A 22099-nucleotide genomic window follows, 5' to 3' on the forward strand; every position below is an offset into this window, starting at 1 on the left:
CCTTCAGCCCACTATAAAAATTGTTCCAGCACCTGGGGGGGGCAGCCGAGGGAGCTGGAAGGAAGGGGACGGGGTAGGGGAAGGGGGCAGGGAAGGGGGAGTTGGAATGGGGCATGCGAGGGGCAGTGGCAGGAGCAGATGGGGCAGTGGAAGGGGGCCAAGAGGGAGCAGGAAGGGAGTGGGGCAGGGGTGGAGTTGTGAGGGGCAGGAGTGGGCAGGGAGGGAGTGGGAAGGGGCAGGTGAGGGGCAGTGGCAGGAGGGGACAGGAGTGGAAGGGGCAGGGGCAGGCTAGGGGCAGTGGAAGGGGGCAGTGAAAGGGAGCGAGCAGGGGACAGTGGAAGGGAGCGGGGAAGGGGGCAGGCAGGGAGCGGACGAGGGGCAGGGGGCCGGCGAGGGGCAGTGAAAGGGGGCAGGCAGGGGGCAGTGGAAGGGGGCAGGGGTGGGCAGGCAGGGGGCAGGGGTAGGAGAGGGGCAGTGCAAGGGGGCAGGCAGGGAGTGGACGAGAGGCAGGGAGCGGACGAGGGGCAGGACAGGGTCGGGCAGGGGGCAGTGGAAGGGGGCGGGCAGGGGACGGACGAGGGGCAGGACAGGGGCGCGGGGAGGGAGGGAGGGAGCCGGGGGAGCGAGTGGGAGGCAGGCTGGGAGGCAGGCGGGCGGGGCGCTGGCTCGCCGGGCTGCGGGCGCAGGGCTGTGCCGGCCGCGCTCTCTCGCACACGGACGGCGGGGAGCAGCAGCCCCGGGGCCGGGCGCTGCCATGTTCAGCCGGGGCTCTCGGAAGCGGCTCTCCAGCAGATCGGTGAGTGCGCCCCGGGGTCCGCTGCGGCCAGGGCTCGGGGACCGGCCCCTGCTGGCGGGGGGCGCCCCGCGGCAGCCGCCCTCCCTGGCCCCGGCGAGGTGCGGGCTGTGGCGAGCCCTGGCAGCCCCCCCCATTGCTGCCCCTCCGGCTTGCGCGCACTGCAGGTGCCGCAGAAGGTGGCTCCCGGGCATGGACCTAGAGAGAGCCGCCTCCAGCGGGGCTCGCTCTGCCTTTGTCCTGAGCTAGCCGGGCACCTGGGTGGGAGCAGCGCGCCCGGATCAGAGCCCTGGCCAGCACCTGGGGAGGTGGGGTGGAAGGATTCTGGTTTAGGGTTGGAGGGGGAAACACGTTGCTTTGCTTTCTTTTTTCAAAGCTGACTGCCTTGGGCGAGCCAGAGCGAGGACAGCCTTGCAACGCATGTGGTGACCAGTGCCCTGGGTTTGCGTTGCATAAATGGAGGTAGGAACCCCTGCATGTTTTACAGTTTCCTAGTTAACTGGCTCAAGGGCAGGCCACAAAGTTCATTGAAGGAATGCAAAAGGGGGTGATTTGTGTGTGAATTTCCTCACTTTGTTTTTCCACCTGAAGGATCAAAGAGGAGCTGCAGCGCGGCGGTGGCACCATTCAATGAGGCTTGTGGCCCTGGGAGTTTCCTTTCCCATGTGTGAACAGCCTGTTTAGCTCAGTGTCCTTTGGTTGGGGTTTCAGTCTCCTTTCATTGATACAGGGCTTCAGAACTTTTACAGTTCATCTCCAGTTTGAAAATATGTCACGAAGGGTTTTTTTTTTAAAATTTATTTAAATCAATTGTGAATGTTGAATTGTGACCCTAGATCTGCTACCTGTATGTTTGGTCATTTTCAACGTACTGTCGGTTTTGTCTTCTTCATAAGAAAGTTGCTTCCCTGCTGGGGCACAGGTGGATTTGTGATATTATGCACTGGGACTGCAAAGCACTGAAATCCATCCCACACCCAGAGCAAGAGAAACACCAACATTTCTAAGCACTTCTTTTTTCTCCCGGTGCGCAAGAATGATGGTCCCCGGCTGCCTGCTTCTGAACTGCCCACTCAGCTGCCACTGCTTTCTACATGCCCAACTCATCTTTGTGGCTTCTGCTATCCCCCTAACAATTGGGTCTCACTCATCAGATTGAATTGCAGACTCAAAATGAGGGACATGAACGACATAATGCTGGGAGTAGCTGGGTTAATTTATTTGGCATGAACGATGCCTGGAATAAATTGCCTAGGGAGGTTGTGGAATCTCCATCATTGGAGATTTTTAAGAGCAGGTTAGACAAACACCTGTCAGGGATGGTCTAGATAATACTTAGTCCTGCCCTGTGTGCAGGGGACCGGACTAGATGACCTCTCGAGGTCCCTTCCACTACGATTCTATGATTCGATACCCTCAGTTTAATCCTGTGTTTATATCCTACTGACAATAGTGAAAGCAAAGTACTGCAAGATCTGTGTAGGACAGAGGCAAATCTGGGTCTAAACTGAGGCAGGATACTAAACATCATTCCTTTCTTCCACTCCAACCTGCCCCTTACTGGGTGTTTCTCAATGTAGAAATGAGCAATTATGCTCCATGTCCCAATGTCCTGTACTGCAGGTTTGAGGGCTACGGGCACCCTTTTCCCATGGTGACTTCTGTCTCCTGGCTGCACGCCCCAACCTTTGCCTGAAGCAGTCTGCCCAACGCTTGCTCCTGTTCTCTTCAGGCAGCTGCAGTGTCCTGCTGCTTTTCCCATACTCTGCATCCGCCACATATGTGTCATAATATGTTTGTACAGTCACCCCGTGCATCTTTTTCCAGGGGTTATAAAGGGCTTTTGTTAGCTGTCAAAGGCATCTTCAGATCTCCGGTATGTGGTACTTGGTATTGTCCCAGAAGCTTGCAAGATGCTTCATAATGTTAGAAAGAGGCAGGGAGACCTTATAAATATGTTACATGAAGATAGAGGCAACCTGCAAGGTTACCGCCTGTCTGTCTCTAACCATCACAAATAGCTGTGCGGTGTACAGGTTTGGTTTTCATTATGTAAAAATCTGCAGCTACTTATCAACATCTTTGCAGGCCATTTTTCCCTAATGTCACAATTTGGTGATGCTATTTTGCAACGGCAAATGGCATTGCACTAATCTCTGTGGATGACTGGTTTGCCATAAACTTGCGCTAACATGGCAGCAGCCGTCCTCTCTCGAAATTTCCAAGCCGTAATGAAGGTTTCTGGCACACTGGGAGTGGATGGTGGTGGCTCTAAAGGAAAGGCTACCATATCAGTGGAGAGAGTTATTTCCTACATCCTAATGGAAGGCCTGATTCTGACCTCTCTTTCACCAGTGTATGTCAGGAGTAAATCCATTGAAATCAGTGCGCCAGATTCTGACCCTTGCTCCGGCTGTTTTCTAACACTCTAGCAATGCAAGGCTGTTGGCCACGTTGTTTAACAGTGGAGCTTACACACTGCCTCTATTCCAGCCAGTGCAGGGATGTTCCCAAGGACATGGGGTGTGTGGCAATTCCACTATGCACTCTGGCTGTCCCTGGCTGCTGGAATAAGAACTAGATAAATTCATGGAGGATAGCATCAATGGCTATTAGCCAGGATGTGTAGGGACAGTGTCCCTAGCCTCTGTTTGCCAGAAGCTGGGAATGGGTGACAGGGGATGGATCACTTGATGATTACCTGTTCTGTTCATTCTCTCTGGGGCACCTGGCATTGGCCACTATCGGAAGACAGGATACTGGGCTAGATGGACCTTTGGTCTGACCCAGTATGGCCGTTTTTATGTTCTTATGTTAATAGCCCATGTGCATAAGTTAGAACTTCTTTTAGCTGTTTTGTTACACTGGTGACTGTACCAGCTCCCATATAATTATTTTTAATTGCCTAAATATAAGAATATATAATCAAGTAAAATGAAGCCAGCTAATTTGCCTACTTAAATAAATATATACATTGGACATACATTCATTTTTACTTTTGAGAGGTCTGTTCTCCCATTAGTGCCTAGGACTTATAAGTAGGCAAATATTAATAACAGTTACTTTTGTAGGTCACACACTCATGGGAGAATAGACCTGCTGAAAATGGAAAAAAGTATATTTAACTAGTACTGGGGATGTTCATGAATATATTAAACCGCTGGGTGAAATTGAAAGAAACAATAGTTTTCAAGGGGATGTACGGATTAAGGATACAAGCCCATATCAATTAACCACTAGAGGTTCGTAAGCCTTTTTGTAATCCTTTAACAGTGTACTTTTGCTGATAAATGTAAATTGGACTTGGGCTTCAAAGATGGGAATTTACAGCGTACATCAGGGAGAGAGGAATTTATAAGCATGCAGACACTGAAAGTGGAATTCATCCCAGTTGCTGAGGCAAGCTTTGTGTGGTATATATAATTATGTGGAATTGTGTGTTTCTAATTAACTGCAGTTTGGGGCATGATCTATATGTCCATGTTAACAAGCAAGCAAAATTGTGTCCTGTCAGATCTCAGAGATTTTTATGATTTTACATTCATTGGAATGTCACTTTTTTCAGGTATGGAGTTGATTTTGATTATTGATTGAAATTATCATTCTTGGAAGCATATGCATGCTTCCTGTTTGAAGGAAACCATTCATAAATACATTATATTCTTCCAAACTATTTCTGCCTTCAGAATAAGACCACTGTGCCTAATTTAGAGGAAGGGAAATAATAATTTAAAAGGAAAAGGGTTTTCAAAAAATCTTGATTTATAATGATGAATGAATTGTATTAATCATAGCTTTACATCACAATGTCACATTCATGTAAGCTTGTGGATTTTCTATGTTAATGTGCCAGCATTTTTAATATGTATTTCAATGGATGCAAGTAAGAATAAATTATATGCAACATATTCTTTAAATTTGGGCCCTTCTAGATGCACAATACCCATATGAAGTCCATGGAAGTTTGTGCATCACTGATCCCCCACCTATTATAATTCAGAATTTAAATGTTCAGTTTGCAGTGATTTAGCAAAAAGAGAAGAAAAATAGACTATTTTGTTTAAAAGAATCAAGACTGAATTTAGTCATCACTAGACATCAATTCTGCACTGCATTCCTCCAAAGACATGACTATCAAACAGTAGCTACTGTAACCTGCAATTTCCCAGTGGTCTTGAACAGCAAAGTGACTTTTTACTTTAATAACATGGTTTTTTTTATTACAGTAGACTGTGAATTAAACGTATAAAAAGACAAATATTTGTGTATGGCTGTGTTCCTGAAAATGACCAATAATGTAAACAACAGATTCCTCATTCAGTATTTAATATAGGCTGGTACTTGAAAGGTGGCGTTGTGTGAGAAAGTGAAATCTTATTCAATAAAATCTCCAACTCCTTAGGAGTCTGGTTGCTGTTTCCTAATCAGATCTGCATTACATTAAACTGCTTGCCATTCAACTTGTTAACAAGCTTTGCATTAAATAAAGCTGTCACTGGAGTTGAGTGAATGAATAGCCATTAGAAGTGTCTTGTGCATAATGTCTGGCCGAAGAAAAGCCTGCAAAAGAGGTGGTCAGAGGAGAGAAAAGGGAAAGGAATTTATAGCCTATTCCTAATGCAATTAGTATGAATATGCAAACCTTAAAGGTGACAAATGGGTACCAATCAGGAGAACAGCTCATGCTGCTTTTGCCACCCTGAAGTTTTTGATAGTCCTTTCACATGGACATTGGAGAAAGTTATACTTGAAATTGCTTTAGTACCGCTTTTAAAATATACTGTTGAATACAATCACGTATACTGCCTGCCGCCTGTTGTCTAATTTTGGTGTATCATCTACAGCCCTGTATTGTTTAGATGTGTTTTCTCTTTCAGAGAGTCTTTTTACCATCAGTGACACTCACAAGTCAAACACTCCTTTTATTCCCAGCCCCCACACCTAGTCTTCCCACACACAAACCCCCCCCCCCCACTCCAAGCAGAGTTTTAACCTCATAATTTCCTAATGAATATTCACCTTACCATAGGCCTGATCCAGTAAAGAGCTGATGGCGTCTAATTTAGTTGTTACCAGTCAAGACAGAGATCTTGGCGTCCTCATGGATAGTTCTCTGAAAACATCCACTCAGTGTGCATTGGCAGTCAAATAAACCAACAGAATGTAGGAACCATTAGAAAAGGGATAGATAATAAGACAGAAAATATCATAATGCCACTCTATAAATCCATGGTATGCCCACACTTTGAATCCTGTGTGCAGTTCTGGTCACCCCACCTCAAAAAAGAGATATTAGCACTGGTACAGAAAAGGGAAACAAAGATGATTAGGGTTATGGAACAGCTCTCATATTAGGAGAGATTTAAAAAACTGGGACTGTGCAGCTTGGAAAAGAGACAAAAGAGGGGGTATGATAGAGGTCTATAAAATCATGATTGGAGAAAGGGAATAGGCAAGTGTTATTTACTTCTTTAAACCGTCACTTACTTTCAAACTAGAGGTCACCCAACAAAATTCATAAGCAACAGCTTTAAAATAAACATAGGGAAATACTTCACACAACTTCAACCTATGGAACTCATTGCCAGGAGATGTTGTGAAGGCCAAATTATAACTGGGTTCAGAAATAACAAGGTAAGTTCATGGAGGACAGGTCCATCAGTGACTACTAGCCAAGATGGTCAGGGACACAATCCCATTCTGTGGGTGTCCCTAAGCCTCTGACTGTCAGAATCTGGGAGTCGACAACAGGGGATGGATCACTCAAGAATTGTCCTGCTTTGTTCATTGCCTCTGAAACACCTGGCACTGGCCACTGTCATAAGACAGGATACTGGGCTAGATGGACCATTGGTCTAATCCAGTATGACCACTCTTATGTTCTTAAATGGAGAAGTGCCAGAGACTCCATGAAGTCCACTAGAGACTTCGCTGTTGCTATTGAGTTTACATGGAAGGTGCCCAGATACCGTGCTGACAGGTGGCAGTATAAAACCCTAAGATAGTATTTTTAAAATTAGCCAAACTCTTGCAGAAAATCTTTGTTGCCATAGTTATGCTTCTCATTTGCAACAGCTTTAAATAGCAGTAATAAATGTGCCATAAAAATGATGCTAATGCTTTTAGTTTTTGATGGCTGCTGTGAAATCACATTTGTGTTGTTTGTTGAATTCTTGTCCCTGTAACATGCTGCAACATTTTTTCCCTAAGTCATATTTTGATGGTCAAGAGTTCCACTTCTCCTCAAGTGGCCTGTTAAAATTGTTTTACAGTCTCCATAACTTTGGCTTATGCTTATGTAACAAGCATTGCCCAGTACTTAAAAAGACACTGTAAAGCAGAATCTTTAAAAGAAGGGAAGCCATTTGTTCAACCGCCTTCTCGGTTTGGTAATATTTAACATTAATGAATGAAATCCTGCAGAGAGAGCTGTTGAAAACATTCACTGTGTTTATAAAGCGTCCAATGCCTCAAGGAAAGAGGACCCTAGATTTATATAGAGGTGGTGTGATTTAGTGGACAGAGTACTGGATTGGGAGTAAAGACACCTAGTTGCTGTGTGATGTCGGGGAAATCAGCTCATCTCTGTGTGGTGACAGGCCCAATCTTTGTCTGCTTTATTTAGGTGGTAAATTCTTTGGGGGTAGGGACTGCCTCTTACTGTGTGTTTGTACAGTGCCTAGTCCTTGATCTCAGCTGAGTCCTCTAGGGCAGTGTCTCTAAACCTTTCCAGACGACTGTACCCCTTTCAGGAGTCTGATTTGTCTTGTGTACCCAAGTTTCACCTCACTAAAAAACGACTTGCTTACAAAATCAGACATAAAAATACAGAAGTGTCACAGCACACTAGTACTGAAAAATTGCGTATGTTCTCATTTTTACCATATAATTATAAAATAAATCAATTGGACTATAAATACTGTACAGCATATAGAGGAGTATAAACAAGTCATTAGATTACATTTTAGTTTGTTTCAGAGTAGCAGCCGTGTTAGTCTGTATCCGCAAAAAGAACAGGAGTACTTGTGGCACCTTAGAGACTAACAAATTTATTAGAGCTTATGCTCTATTATTACAGTAGACTGTGAATTAAACGTATAAAAAGACAAATATTTGTGTATGGAGCTTATGCTCTAATAAATTTGTTAGTCTCTAAGGTGCCACAAGTACTCCTATTTTAGTTTGTACTGACTTTGCGAGTGCTTTTTAATGTAGCTTGTTGTAGGCAAATATCTAGATGAGGTGATGTACCTGTGTACCCCAGGGGTACATCTACCCCTGATTGAGAACCACTGTCCTAGGGACTAACATACCATTAATAATTAGTAAAGTAATTAGTAATTCTATATTTGTACATAACCCAAATCTGCATATATTGGAGTCACATTCTTCCCTGGGGATGTACATGTCCCTGGCCAGCTTTCGGTCTTCAGTTTGATTACTGGTGTAGCTTCCAAAGAGCAGAAACAACAATGTTTTCAGTATAGCACATGAATGAATAACAATGAATTCTGAAGCATTTGTCTCTGGTTTAAAAAAAAAAAAGGGGGAAAGAAAAGAAAATACAGATTATTGCTTCCATATGTTTTCAGCCTTTTTACACTGCTTGCAGTTGTTTCCTTTCATGAATAAACATGCTTTGCATCTCTATCTCCTTTAGGATTCAGATATTCTACACGTCCTTGCATTTTTATTTCTAAGGCTTTTAGTGTGGAGACCATGAGCATACCTTACACAATCTTATCCTGTTTGAGCTTCTGTTCATATCACTTCCATTGCAGTAGCTCAAGGCCATGTTATCTTATTCAGTTTTTGCAGTGGGTTGCTGAAATAGACAAAACTGTACCGGTGGGAAGAATATTGAACCTAATGACCATGAATACCCTTCCATTCCCATCTCCAGAAGCCATTCCTTGGAATGCCATGTGTTTGGGGGTTCTACAGGAGTGAGTAAAGAAGGGTCTATCTCATGGAGAGCTGTTCTACATGACATTATATCTTCTGCAGTTAATGTTGAGTCTATCAGCATTAATTTCTGCATGTTCCTGCTCTGCACTGTTAAATGCCTTGGGAGCCCAGGCTCTAAGACCTGCAAGGTGGGAGGGTCCCAGAGCTCAGGCTGCAATCCAAGCCCGGAAGTCTACACTGCAGTCCCATAAGCCTGAGTCAGCTGGCATGGGCCAGCCACAGGTGTCTATAGATTCATTGGAGTTGCTGCTTTGGCCCATTGACTTTACATCAGGACTTAAAATTAACCCCAATGGGACAATTTATCGCCACATACCTGTGAGAATTTATACTAGTTTGTTTCTTTTTTAACTGTATGTATGAATTATAAAGCCCTGGAAGCAATCTAACGCTCTGACATACAATAGTAGTTGTGTCCAACTCAAATGACCGACCAAACGTAAATGAATGTATTTTTACTGAACACTATAAAATGCTTCTAAGAAAAACATTTACATTGTCTTCAGCTACTGTGAAATTGATCCATCAACCGGTGAGCCCTAAGAAAGGGAAAATAACTTCTTGCCAAAGTTGAAGTTCTTCTTCAGCCGTCTGTTCTGAGACATAAACTAGAAACTAAATTGTGCTGCTATTGAGCTATACAGACAAAAACCCGATTTAGCAAGATACTTGTGCACGCATGTAACTTTAAGCATGTGAGTTCAATGGTCCCATTTACTTACATGTGTTAGGGTAAGCATGTGTAGACGTGTTTGTAGTATTGGGACCTAATTTATTATTTTATGACTTCTCTCTGTAAGTTTTCAATGAAAAACCAGTGTTAATACTATTGATCTAGCTATGGTACTTATATGGGCCTCTGAGTGCCTCACAATGTTTAATGTATTTGTCCTTACAGCACCCTGTGAAGTGGGAAGTATTAGAGATGTGATTCCTCAGGCACACCCCATCACCTGGGTTAAGAGATGGGAGATCATGGGCTCTTTTGTCAAAATAATCTTTCTGCTTCCACTTCTGATTTTCTTTCATCTTCCGTATGGCTTCATTGTGATGAGATTTCAGGAAGTTGGTGAATTAGGTTGGATCCTTCTTCCCATTAACTGCTGAGTTGGAGAAAAGCCATTCTCCAGAGGTGTACTTCAGTAAACCAGTAAAGTTTATACAAATCATCCCCACTCTCAAAAGTTTTCTTCATAAGATTCTTTACTGTCCTTTTAGACCTTTCCACAAGTCCATACGATTGGTGGTAATTTAGACTTGATTTTTTGAGATGAAAATCCCCATCTCTGGCAAACTGCCTAAAATCTACACTGGAAAATTGGGGCCCATTATTGCTAAAGACTTCGTCTGGAATTACATGTCTGGAGAAGACTTACTCTTAGTACTGTGCAGTGTGCAAATTTCTGGATGCCAAGAATAAGAATCTGTGACTATTAAATAGTTCTTTGGTGGCCAGGTATAACTCAAGTATCAGAGGGGTAGCCGTGTTAGTCTGAATCTGTAAAAAGCAACAGAGGGTCCTGTGGCACCTTTAAGACTAACAGAAGTATTGGAGCGTCTAATGAAGTGGGCATTCACCCACGAAAGCTTATGCTCCAATACTTCTGTTAGTCTTAAAGGTGCCACAGGACCCTCTGTTGCTTTTTACAGGTATAACTCAGAGCCTACCTTCTCATAAGGCCTTTGTGGGACTGGATGAGGTTTCAGTGTCTCTGCCTGTTGGCATGGCTCGTATTTCAATACAGCACCGTTTTCCCAAGTCATAGCCTTGACTCCTAGCCTCTCTCTTTTATGGGGTGCCAGGAGGAAAAAATTGTAGCCATTACATTTTGTTTCATGAGGTTCTCCTGCAGCGATGACGTTAATGCTTCAGATAATCTGCATACTGGACCAAGTTCTCAAGAGGAGTGGAGGGAAGGCAATCAGTTTTCTTATTTCTGCTACCCCCTGTAGATGAAGGGTGCTTGCTGTCCTGAGTAGGCATTGCCTCCTATGAGTAATTGAGAAGACATGTCGTTTTACCCCTTAGTAAGCTTGATATTTATTTGTATTGCTTAGAATCCACAATCAGGAATCAAGGCCGTTTTGTGCTAGGTGCATGTAAATGAAGTAATGCTTGGTATGAAAAGAACTGATTAGCAGCAGTTGGAGAACTTGTGAAGTGGAAGAATTTTTTTTTTTTTTGGGAGGCTGGTTGCTTTGATCAAAGTTTTATCTGAATTCTACACTATTCTATTGTGCGGTTGTTGAGGGGATTCAGCCGGTAGATGGATCTGAAGGCATCTCACATATTTACTCACAAGAACCTGCCTTTGGTGAAGTCCCATTACTCTGTAGCAAAGCTCCCTTCTGTAGAGCTATTGCAGTGATATTGTTCTAATTGTCAAGTCAGGTTTCCGAGTTGCATAGTAACAATGTGTAGTTGGCTACCATTTATTTCCTGAAAGGGCCTGAGCCTTGTATTTATCATCAGCACTTCACATGCCACGTGGCTCAATGAGCGATGAAAGATTACTCATGGAAGGGGCTGAGTTCTCTCAGATGGAGCAATCTCTTGAGAAGTGCCCAATGCTTTAGAAGCAGAGCGCCATCATGGATGGTGGAAGTTAATACAGCCATCGCTGACCGAATGTTTGTGGGATCGAATATCCCTTCATTCATTCAGATCACTTGAACTTTGGCTGTAGCTGACCTCATTTATTTAAAGGTTCATATTCTTCTGGTTTGATGGTTTTCACAGATGATTCTTTGCTCGAACGTTTTTTACAGCGATGTTTGTAGCCTGCTGAGAAGAGAGGTGTTTTGTCAAGGGAGCTATTCCTCTAGGATAGGGGTTCTCAACCTTCATTGCACTGCGACCCCATTCTGACAACAAAAATTACTACAGGACCCCAGGAAGGGGGATCAAAGCCTGAGCCTGCCCAAGCCCCGCCACCCCAGTGAGGGTGGAGCAAAGCCAAAGCCCTATTGCCCCAGGCAGGAGGCCTGTAACTTTCGCTCCGCCGCCCAGGGCTGAAGCCCTCAGGCTTGAGCTTTGGCCCTGGGCCCCAGCAAGTCTAAGCCAGCCCTGGCAACCCCATTAAAATGGGGTCCCGACCCACTTCGGGGTCCCGACCCACAGTTTGAGAACTGCAGCTCTAGGCTAGCAGAGTGGTTTTTAAATTAGCAATTCAAGTTCCCTCAGTGAAAAGATTCAGAGTAACACTAGTGGGTTGGTGAGAAAAATACCTACATACAGAGAAGAGAAACACAATTAAAAGGGTGTGCAAAGACGTCTAAAGGACGTGATTTACTGAAACAGTGTTTCTCAGACTGTGGTCCACTGGTGGCCCTCCTAGCACTCGGTGAAGAGCCCTGGAGAGTTGTCAGCCCACATGATGCTGGCAGTTTTTTGTTTCTAGGTGCCACATTGCACCAAAGTCAACTAAAAATACATTCAATATTTCCCCAGTATTACTTTTCACTGGAAATAATGTCTGTAGTTGCCACCAGCACATTATGGGATAACAAATAGGAATGAGAGGGTGTCCATGACATTGTCAGTGGGAGACGTCCATGAGACAACTTCTCTCTCTATTAAGATATGGTCCATGTTGCAAAGATCTTTGAAGGCCTCTGATATAAGAGGATGAAGGTTTGATTCTCCTCCCACTTATGCTGCTGTAAATTGGGAATTACTCCTGTGAAGTCACAAGAGACGGGATGTGGCTGGTGTAAAACTGGTGTAATTCAGAGCAGAGTTGGATCCTGAGTCTCTCCTGGCTGGTAGAAGCTGTTGAGATTGTCTCAGGTGTTCTTGCTGCCAATTCCCAGGAGTGAATTTTCCAGGATAAGGTCCTATTCCTTAGACTTGAAGGTCCTTCAGTGTGGTGCTCACTTCCATAAAAGAAGGATGATCTTGTGGTTAAGCCACAGGACTGGTAGTGAGGTGGTCTGGATTCAATTCCAGATCTTCTCTATGATGCCTCAATTTCCCATCTGGACAATGGGGATAATACTTCCTTTCTCCCACTCTGTTTTCTCTTCACTTTGCAAGCTCTTTGGGAAAGGAACCACATCTTCGCGCACGTGTATGTGGGTGTACACACATATACAGTGCCAAGCACAATACGCCTCTAGGTAATTGTCTGTAATGCTATAATAATTAATAACTTCCTCCAGTATTCTGACAGAGTCCAGGTGTAGTTGTCCTTAAGATGGTAAGGCGTCCACATTTTGTTAGGCTTTTAGTTGGCCTTAATTACACCAGCATAAGGGCTTGATTGTTGCAGATGTCATTTGGCTTAGTGGCTCATCGTAGTGCAGCTGTGGTTTATTGCCATCTATGTGTGAGTACGTTGTGGTTTTTTTAATTGTTTATTTAAATTTTCTTATTCGGTAAATCGACTCTGCGTCTCAGGGTACGTCTACACCACAAATGCAGGTTTGATAGCCGAGCCAGCTGGCGTGGGTAACAGTGGTAGTGAGGATGTGGCCAGCGCAGGCGCCAGCGCAGGCTAGCTGCCCCACTCCAAGCCCGCCGGGGACCCTAAGTACTTGGGTTGCTGGCCTGCTCCGGGTTCCGCACTCTCTTGTCTTCACTGCTCTTGTTGCCCATGCTATCTAGATGAAAGCTAGCGGGGGATACGCCTACCCACGCTGCAGCCAGACTTCATTTGCGGTGTAGACCTATCCTGGGAAGCCGCGTGGTCTAGTGGAGTCAGCACAGGACTGGGAACGGGGAACTCGTGGATTCTAATTCTACTTGACTCACTGTCAGCCTCCAAGAATCCCATACCTTGTGCTTTGTGAGCCCAAATGGGAGCCTGTTAGCTGGGTTGGGTTGTGGCTGGTGGGGAGGGGCTCTGGGACCATTGTGGGAGGGAGGATACATTGGACCCTTTCAAGATTGTTCTCCCGTGTGTTCTCACTTGGTTTCCCCCATAGTACCCTCTACTTCTCAACCCCCTGCAGGGAGAATACTTCTGGGAACCCCTGGAGCATGGCTGAATCTGGGAAAGCTACAATGCAGCCCTATATACCTGTTTCCCCACCCAGTAAAATGGAAATAGTAATATTTCTCTGCGAGGCAGTTGAGGGGGCTAATGAATGTTTGTGCAGTGCACAATGCGTAAGGCCCAATCAAAAGGGCTCAGTATTAGTATCATTATCTCCACCATGGGTGGGGATTGTAGCACAAATGGGCATTTATGCTTTGAGAGAAACTCCTACACCTTCAATAGAGGGCTTATAGTCTAAGGCTAGGTCTACACTACAGCGGGGGGTCGACCTAAGATACGCAACTTCAGCTACGTAAATAGCGTAGCTGAAGTTGCGTATTTTAGGTCGACTTACCTGGCTGTGAGGACGGCGGCAAGTCGGCCGCTGTCGACTCTGCTGCCGCCTCTTGCCGCGGTGGATTTCCGGAGTCGACGGCAGAGCGATCAGGGATCGATTTTATTGCGTCTTCACTAGACGCGATAAGTCGATCCCCAATAGATCGATTGCTACCCGCCGATCCGGCGGGTAGTGAAGACGTGCCCTAAGAGAGAAGGGACTTAAAAAACTGAAATGTGCTAGTCTAAAAAAGATCACTTTTTCCCTGGCCAGTATTTCACTTTGCAGCCTTTCATACAGAGTCGGGATTCGTTTTCTTAAGACAAAAACATTTCTGCAGCCAGATCCTGCTGTAAAGCAGTGCAGTATCTACCCCGAGCTCCATCAGCAGAAGTCAGGCCCTTGTCTTTAATTTGTTCCCCGTTACAGATAATTGTTCTCACTTCTTTCCAGAGATTCTCTTCCCTAGTCTACTGTTTATCTTTAAAAATCTTTCCGCATTCTTTCAGTTTTCAATTGTATATTCAATTGTAATCCATTAATGATTGTATCAGTGATTCACTACTTTAATAATCTATTACATTCTAATTGAATACTATCTCCTTATAGAAATCTTGGTCCTCTAAGTATATGGAAAAGCTTAAGTAACGGCAAATAGCATCAGCTCAGATTTTTGCCTGATGGTCTCATAATAGCTTGTTTGTGAATTTCAACTGTACATTTAATTTTTCTACCATGAATAACCAGGCGGTTGTCACACAGGAAATCAGAGGTGAAGGTTCTGTAAGCGGTGCGCCTGACATGATGCTGATTTGTGGTCATTAGCTAACATTTAAGGAATTCTTGATGCTATTTGTAATTTGTCTGATTATAAAGAAAACAAATTTCTGCGTAAGCCATACAGGCATGGCTGTTGCTACACAGACAGTCTTTCCAATTAAGTTTTGGTATGTCTAGGTGTTTAAAACATAGCACTGCATGTGCTGTAAAATGCTTGTTACTGTTTATGGTCCTGTTGCACCTTTTTTACACCAATCTAGTCTTCCATTCGTTTCAGTGGAGCTGCTCCTCGTTTAGATCCATGTAAGGGAAATGATCTCTCAGCTGGAAATCACTCACTTTGTTGTTCACTTGTACTCCCGTTGGTGCTGCACGGGATGTTCCATTGCATACAGCCAGGTTCTGCAAGGCGCTGACCGCCTCCGACGACGGTCCAATCCCTGTGTTCAAAGGGAGCTGAGGACATTGTGTGAATTTGGACTCCAAGCCCTCATTCTCACAGAGCTCTGCACCTCCATGGAGTGCCGCTGAAGTCAGTGGTCCATTAAAATTGAGCTCCAGCCAGGATCGGGGCCCACAGAAGTTCGGCTGGAGCTGCAAAAATCACAGTGCACTCTTGCGTTAGGCAGAAAGAGCCTGGCTATTTCTTCCTCTATATCTGGTTCTTACGCTCTGCAGTGATCTGACTCCAAAGCTTGGCACTTGAAATGCTAAGAATCACTATTATTATTATTATTAAGGAGGGTGATGCTTAGCACTCAGTCATCACGGCAAATAGTTCATTCGGTATCAGTTGCCCCGGTGCACATGCTGCTGCTCCAATGATAAAAGACATAATGGCTGCTTTTGGAGATAAGGAAGCTATAGAAATATAATTACTGAAGTCCCTCTGCGGGGTGGGGGTGGGAAAGCCTGTAGATAGATGAGTCCTGCCTCTGTATCTGCAAGGGATGCTCCTGAGGCACTTTGCTATGCCCTAGAGAAGGGATAAAACTCCACCTAACCGGCATGCTAACCACTCGCTGTAGCACACTTTCCAGCTGGTTGTAGCTTCTGGCATACTAAATTCGAGCTGTTTGGTCACAGCTGTGAGCAATTAGCTACCCACCCCACCACCACCACCACCTTTCCTCCTCCTATTTCTTGTCACCAATCCACTGGAATTCATGAGTGAGAAAAGGGAAGCCCCTAGCAAGTTGGGGAGTGAGAATATTAGAGGTTTGAGCAAATCACATGTAGTTAGTGAAATTGCAGTTGCATTAGACATTGTGGGTAACAGGTTTACAAAGGTCTGTTGTTCTTTCACTAACTTACCCACAGGAACAAATTCAGCCTCATCATAAACTATTGGGAGTTGCATCCAATTACCCAGAGCTGCCAAGGTCTCAAAACACTTACAAGTTCGTTTCTAAGGCCTTTTCCACAGTAGGTATTTTAGCCCTGGGGTAGCTGAGCTAGTGCAAATGTACACAGATGTGATTTGCACCAGTGAAGCCTGAGTTGTACCCGTTCAGCTCACCCCCGGATAGGAACCAGGAGAAGTCGCCCAGTGCCCATTGCACTGTGTTGGTGTTTGTCAAGTCTATGCTACGGGCTTGCGTCAGAACAAATGGATATAAAATGGATATAAACTGGACATTAGGAAGTTTAGACTTGAAATTAGACGAAGGTTTCTAACCATTAGAGGAGTGAAGTTCTGGAACAGCCTTCCAAGGGGAGTAGTGGGGGCAAAAGACATGTCTGGCTTCAAGACTAAACTTGATAAGTTTATGGAGGGGATGGTATGATGGGATAGCCTAATTTTGGCAATTAATTGATCTTTGATTATTAGCAGGTAAATATGCCCAATGGCCTGTGATGGGATGTTAGATGGGGTGGAATCTGAGTTACTACAGAGAATTCTTTCCTGGGTGCTGGCTGGTGAGTCTTGCCCACATGCTCAGGGTTTAACTGATCGCCTATTTGGGGTTGGGAAGGAATTTTCCTCCAGGGCAGATTGGCAGAGGCCCTGGAGGTTTTTCGCCTTCCTCTGCAGCATGGGGCATGGGTCACTTACTGGAGGATTCTCTGCACCTTGAGGTCTTTAAACCACGATTTGAGGACTTCAATAACTCAGGCATAGGTTAGGAGTTTGTTATAGGAGTGGGTGGGTGAGATTCTGTGGCCTGCGTTGTGCAGGAGGTCAGACTAGATGATCATAATGGTCCCTTCTGACATTAAAGTCTATGAGTAACTATGCTGGTGGCTAAAACCCTCAGTGTAGACCAGACCCAAGTTTCAAGCTTATTTTTCTTTATTTTCCATTTCTTCTTGGGGGAGGGATAGCTCAGTGGTTTGAGCATTGGCCTGCTAAACCCAGGGTTGTGAGTTCAATCCTTGAGGGGGCCACTTAGGGATCTGGGGCAAAATCAGTACTTGGTCCTGCTAGTGAAGGCAGGGGGCTGGACTCGATGACCTTTCAAGGTCCCTTCCAGTTCTAGGAGATAGGATATCTCCATTAATTTTAATTTCTTGTAGGTCCCAATTTTTTTAACCGGGACTGGAGCATGTTTTCTAGTTGTGTAGCCAGATATTTCCGAGGCCAAACTGATTAAAATGATTTCCATGGCAGCAGTAACCATAGGAAACCTTCTGAATGTGTCTTGTGTGGTTCCTGGCTCCTTTATTTTAACTGTGTACTCTGCAAACGGAACAGCGCGTATCACTGGTATTTTGTGCACATTGTAACCGTGCAAATGGCCGAGAATGTTTGCTGTCCCCCTTGGCTGATGAGCACCTCAAGTCTGTCATTCCTTCAAGCCTACTGGAATGTTTTCGCACAACTGCACAGGTTGGGGGTGGTGGAACCAAGCTGTGGTGACTAATTCTCTGTAGCTGGCTAGAAAAGCTTTTGTAGGAGGATCTGTTAGAAGAAATGAAGTTTCACAGCTATCGTCTGACTCCTGTGCGCACGCAAAGGGTGCAAAGAACATTGTACGTTTGATGCTAATTGCTCTAGAAAGAAAAGGGAATCGGCTCCCAGTACCTAGTTCCCTTTTGCTATCTTTCTCTGTTCTTTCTGATAATATTTTAGAAAGATGATGCATTTCTGGTACAGCAAGGACTTACTATACAGTAGAACCTCAGAGTTACCAACATCTCGGGAACTGAGGTGTTCGTAACTCTGAAATGTTCGTAATTGAACAAAACGTTACGGTTGTTCTTTCAAAAGCTTACAGCTGAACATTGACTTAGTACCAGCTTTGAAACTTTACTATGCAGAAGAAAAATGCTGCTTTCCCCCGTTTTTTTAGTAGTTTCCATTTAACACAGTAGTGTACTGTATTTGCTTTCCTTGTTGGTCTCTGCTGCTGCCTGATTGTGTAATTCTGGTTCCAAATGAGGTGTGTGGTTGACTGGTCAGTTTGTAACTCTGGTGTTTGTAACTCTGAGGTTCTACTGTAACTATTATTGTGTATTACTGTGATGCCTAGAGCAGTGGTTCTCAAAGCCGGTCCACCGCTTGTTCAGGGAAAGCCCCTGGCAGGCCGGGCCGGTTTGTTTACCTGCCGCATCCGCAGGTTCGGCCGATCGCGGCTCCAGGCCACTGGGGGCTGCAGGAAGCGGCGGCCAGCACATCCCTCGGCCCGCGCCACTTCCCGCAGCCCCCATTGGCCTGGAGCGGCGAACCGTGGCCAGTGGGAGCTGCGATTGGCCGAACCTGCAGACACGGCAGGTAAACAAACCGGCCCGGCCCGCCAGGGGCTTTCCCTGAACAAGCGGCGGACCGGCTTTGAGAACCACTGGCGTAGAGCCCACCCAAGAACAGGACCCTATTGTGTTAGGAGCTGTACAAACACAGAGTAACACAGTCCCTGGAGAGCCTACAGTCACCCAGGATGGGCAAAAGAGATGGAATGTTTATCCTTCAGCAAGGATGGAGAATCTGGGACAAACCTGATTTAAAGAAAAAAATGTGAAAATGCCATGAACATGTTTTGTTGAAAATAGACATTCTGTTGAAAGTTTTATGAGGAAATCGAAATAGGGAATGTTTTCACCCGCTTTCTCTGGGACCTATTCAGAGGCGGGATCCCTTGGGTACTGCTGCATGTAGGAAACTTGAACTGAAAAGCAAGTCTAGTGCTGGAAATGAAGCTTCTAAATTAATCCTCAGAATGAATTGGAAACCATTGGTGCAAATTAGAGTTAGACAGGTAGTTCACAGACAATCCTGGCACTGGGAAAAGGGCAATTGTTTGCAAAAATAAAAAATACTTAGCCCAGCTCTAGGCATGAACATTATGGGGAGGGGAACAGGCCACTTATGTTTTGGTATCACTGTTAGCCAGATGAGGAGGAGGGGCAGATTCCATTAATGATTAGTACAATTACTGTTATTCCATACAAGGCAGAAATACAAATCCTTTCACTCCCTCCCTACCTCAAAAACATATATTATTATTTATTTGTATTGTGGTAGCACCTAGAGGGCCCAGCCATAGCTCAGGACCCCATTGTGCTAGGCACTGTGCAAACACGGAACAGACAGTCCCTGCTGCAAGGCGCTTACAATCTCCGTAAATATATATTGCCTCAATGACAAGCATACGGGTCTGCTCTTTCCTCCTTCCATCTGCTGTGTTTTACAGCAGTTTTACTGTGTTCCGTTTGTACCTTGGCCATTGCAGGGACAGCATTCGTGCTGGTAATTCCACACATGGGCTCTGTGCAGAAGACCGATGTGTGGAGAGAAGCATGCATAAACTAGTCAGGCTAGAGAACTCGGTGGCATTGGAGGAAGGGTCTTCACTTGTCATCACCTTTCCCCCTCACCTCAGTGGACGCTGGCACAAATATCGAGGCACTGCCAGTCCTTGCTGCTCCACAGGGGGGAAAAAAAACAACAGCTCAACCAGGCTTTTTTTGAGATTTGCGGGGGAAGGGTGAAATTCAACTTCTGCTTCAGCAGGGCAGTTTGACATTTCATACGGCTTGCTGCTGGTGAGATGATGATGATAATTATGTGGAACTGGCATTTTGCATTTGATGGGAAATTCTACTTTTCCATAGTGTGACTATTACACCGTGGCCCGGTGCCATTCTGTAGGGTCCCCATCTATTGTAAGTCGACCCAACCTCTGGGTTCCCTGCGGTTGTAAATTAACTGGGTCTATAGCCTGTCTCTAGCTCTGGATCCACAGGGCATGCTCCCAGGCTCAGGCCTTTTGTCTGACATCTTTCCTTGGGATGTGGGACTCTGCAATCCAGCTACCCTAGACCCTGAAAACAGTTGTCAGACCTCCCGAGGCCCTCAGTTGCTTACACATACAACCCTAAAGCTCCATCAAGGCTGTGGGCATTCTGGCTTCTAGTTTAACTCCTTTAGGAACAGTGTGGCAGGAAAGCAAGGGACCCAGGCTTAGCAAAGGAATTTCTTAACCATAGTCATTTAACTTTTAAAAGAACTTGAGAGTTACAGATCTTTGAACACTAACAGAAGTCTTGAGATGCCCCCTCCCTTCGTTTGATCTGACCACTTGTGTGGGTCCAAAGTCTTGTCAGTGTTTCAGACTGGGCAGATTCCCCTTTCTCCCTCCCCCCGCCCTCTCCTCTCCTGCTTCCCTGTGGCGATGGTGAGATCCCACTCCACAGAGAAGCACTCACCCTTGAATACAGTCTCTGTCTCCTTTTGCCATGTTCTCTTGTGCCATGTTTATCCCTTCCAAGCTCTGGGCTCCTTTACAGAGAGTCCATTGTTCCCTGGGGTTGGACCAGCAGTTTAGCAGCAACCAAAGTTGATGGCTTCAGATCTGCTCTGTGATGGCTTCTCCAGGAAAGTCCTTCAATGAGATGTCAAACACCTCTTTGGGCAAGGCTGCTGACTGAAATACATGGTGTGATAACCTTGCATTGGGCCAGGTCAGACATGAGTTCAGCATGTAACACAAAATGGAGGTTGAAATACAACATGGAGTTCACACTTTGACCCAGACACATCCCACTCTGTCACAGTGACTGTTCCATACTACAAGACCAGAGTGTGTAGAGCTCTGTCTGTGAGGCTACGGGGCAGCCGTCATCAACTCCAGTAGCTGGGATTTCTATGTGGGGAGCTCCCCCTAGACCTTGTACTGTTTCATATTAGCCTCTGACGAGAGGGTGTCTAATAATGTGAAGGCCCTTGATCTGGTCCCTTTTTGACTATTGGAATGGAGAAGCAATTAGGGCTGGTCAAAAACTTCCCTCGAAACTTTTTTTCTGGAAATATTTAGATTTGGATATTCCCCCACAATGCCTCATGGGAGTTGTATTTTCTTTGCCTCACGTCCTCATTCTCCTCTGGGGGGGCAGGCGAGGGTTGCCAACTTTGGTTGGACAGATTCCTGGAGGTTTCATCAGATGACATAATCTTTAATTCCTGGAGACTCCAGGACAATCCTGAAGGGTTGGCAATCCTAGACCAGGCTCCCTGCCTGGACAGTATCTCTCATGATGCACTGTGGTCAGAGATTCCATGATGTACCACCTCCCCTCTCGAAGTGCAGGACCATGGTGCATCGTGAGAGGTCTCATCTCTGAATCCATCCTATAGAAGAGAATGGGACCAGAAGGCACCCAAACTACAACTTCCATAGGGGCACTGTGGTGGCATTTCCATACTGAAATATTTTGGGGTTTTGAATTTTCATCAAAAATTTAAATTTTCCATCTACAAAAAATGATTCTTTTGGTTTTCATCTAAATTTTTTGCAGGAAAAAACTCTAATTTTCTGGCTAATGCTGTCATGTGCGGTCCCTTTCCCCGGAAGATTGCATCAGTTGGGAGTGAGGGAATAAGAGATATCGGGCCTTTTTGGAATGTATGTGTGAAGAGAATATGGGAGAATGTAGTTGATTTCCTAATTAAATAGATGAGCTTTGTTATGACAAGTTTTAGGTTTGCATAAACCTGAAACTCAAAGTAAAATCTGGGTGCTGTGAAACTTCAGCAAACCTAATCTGGCTATGATTGAGTAGCCGTGCACTTCTGTTAGTCGTGAACTATGCACAGTAGAAGGGAATCTATATTAGACTAATTGTTTATGGCAATGAACCTATTTGAGCAAAGTGCCATTTGAAGGGCAATGTGTCAGGTTGCAAAGACTGAAGGACTTTTCTTGCTTGTGCTGAAAGGAATCTCTCTTGCCCGTTGTGTTCCATTCCACAAAGTTCGTAACTATTGTTTGTCTTCTACATAGAAGGCACAAATCAGATGGTGTT

General features: G+C 45.1%; 1 protein-coding gene across 1 annotated transcript in view; it reads left to right on the forward strand.

The window, feature by feature from the left end:
• The first annotated feature begins 754 nt into the window (after positions 1–754).
• Positions 755–22099, forward strand: part of PRICKLE2 (prickle planar cell polarity protein 2) — a 181041-nt gene continuing 159696 nt past the window's right edge. Inside the window, exons 1-2 of the mRNA XM_065408051.1 lie at positions 755–796; positions 1170–1255. Of these exons, the coding sequence (XP_065264123.1) occupies positions 755–796; positions 1170–1255 (128 nt within the window). The remainder of the gene's footprint in view (positions 797–1169; positions 1256–22099) is intronic.

Source organism: Emys orbicularis, chromosome 7 (genome assembly GCF_028017835.1).
Source record: "Emys orbicularis isolate rEmyOrb1 chromosome 7, rEmyOrb1.hap1, whole genome shotgun sequence".
Lineage (NCBI taxonomy): Eukaryota > Metazoa > Chordata > Testudines > Emydidae > Emys > Emys orbicularis.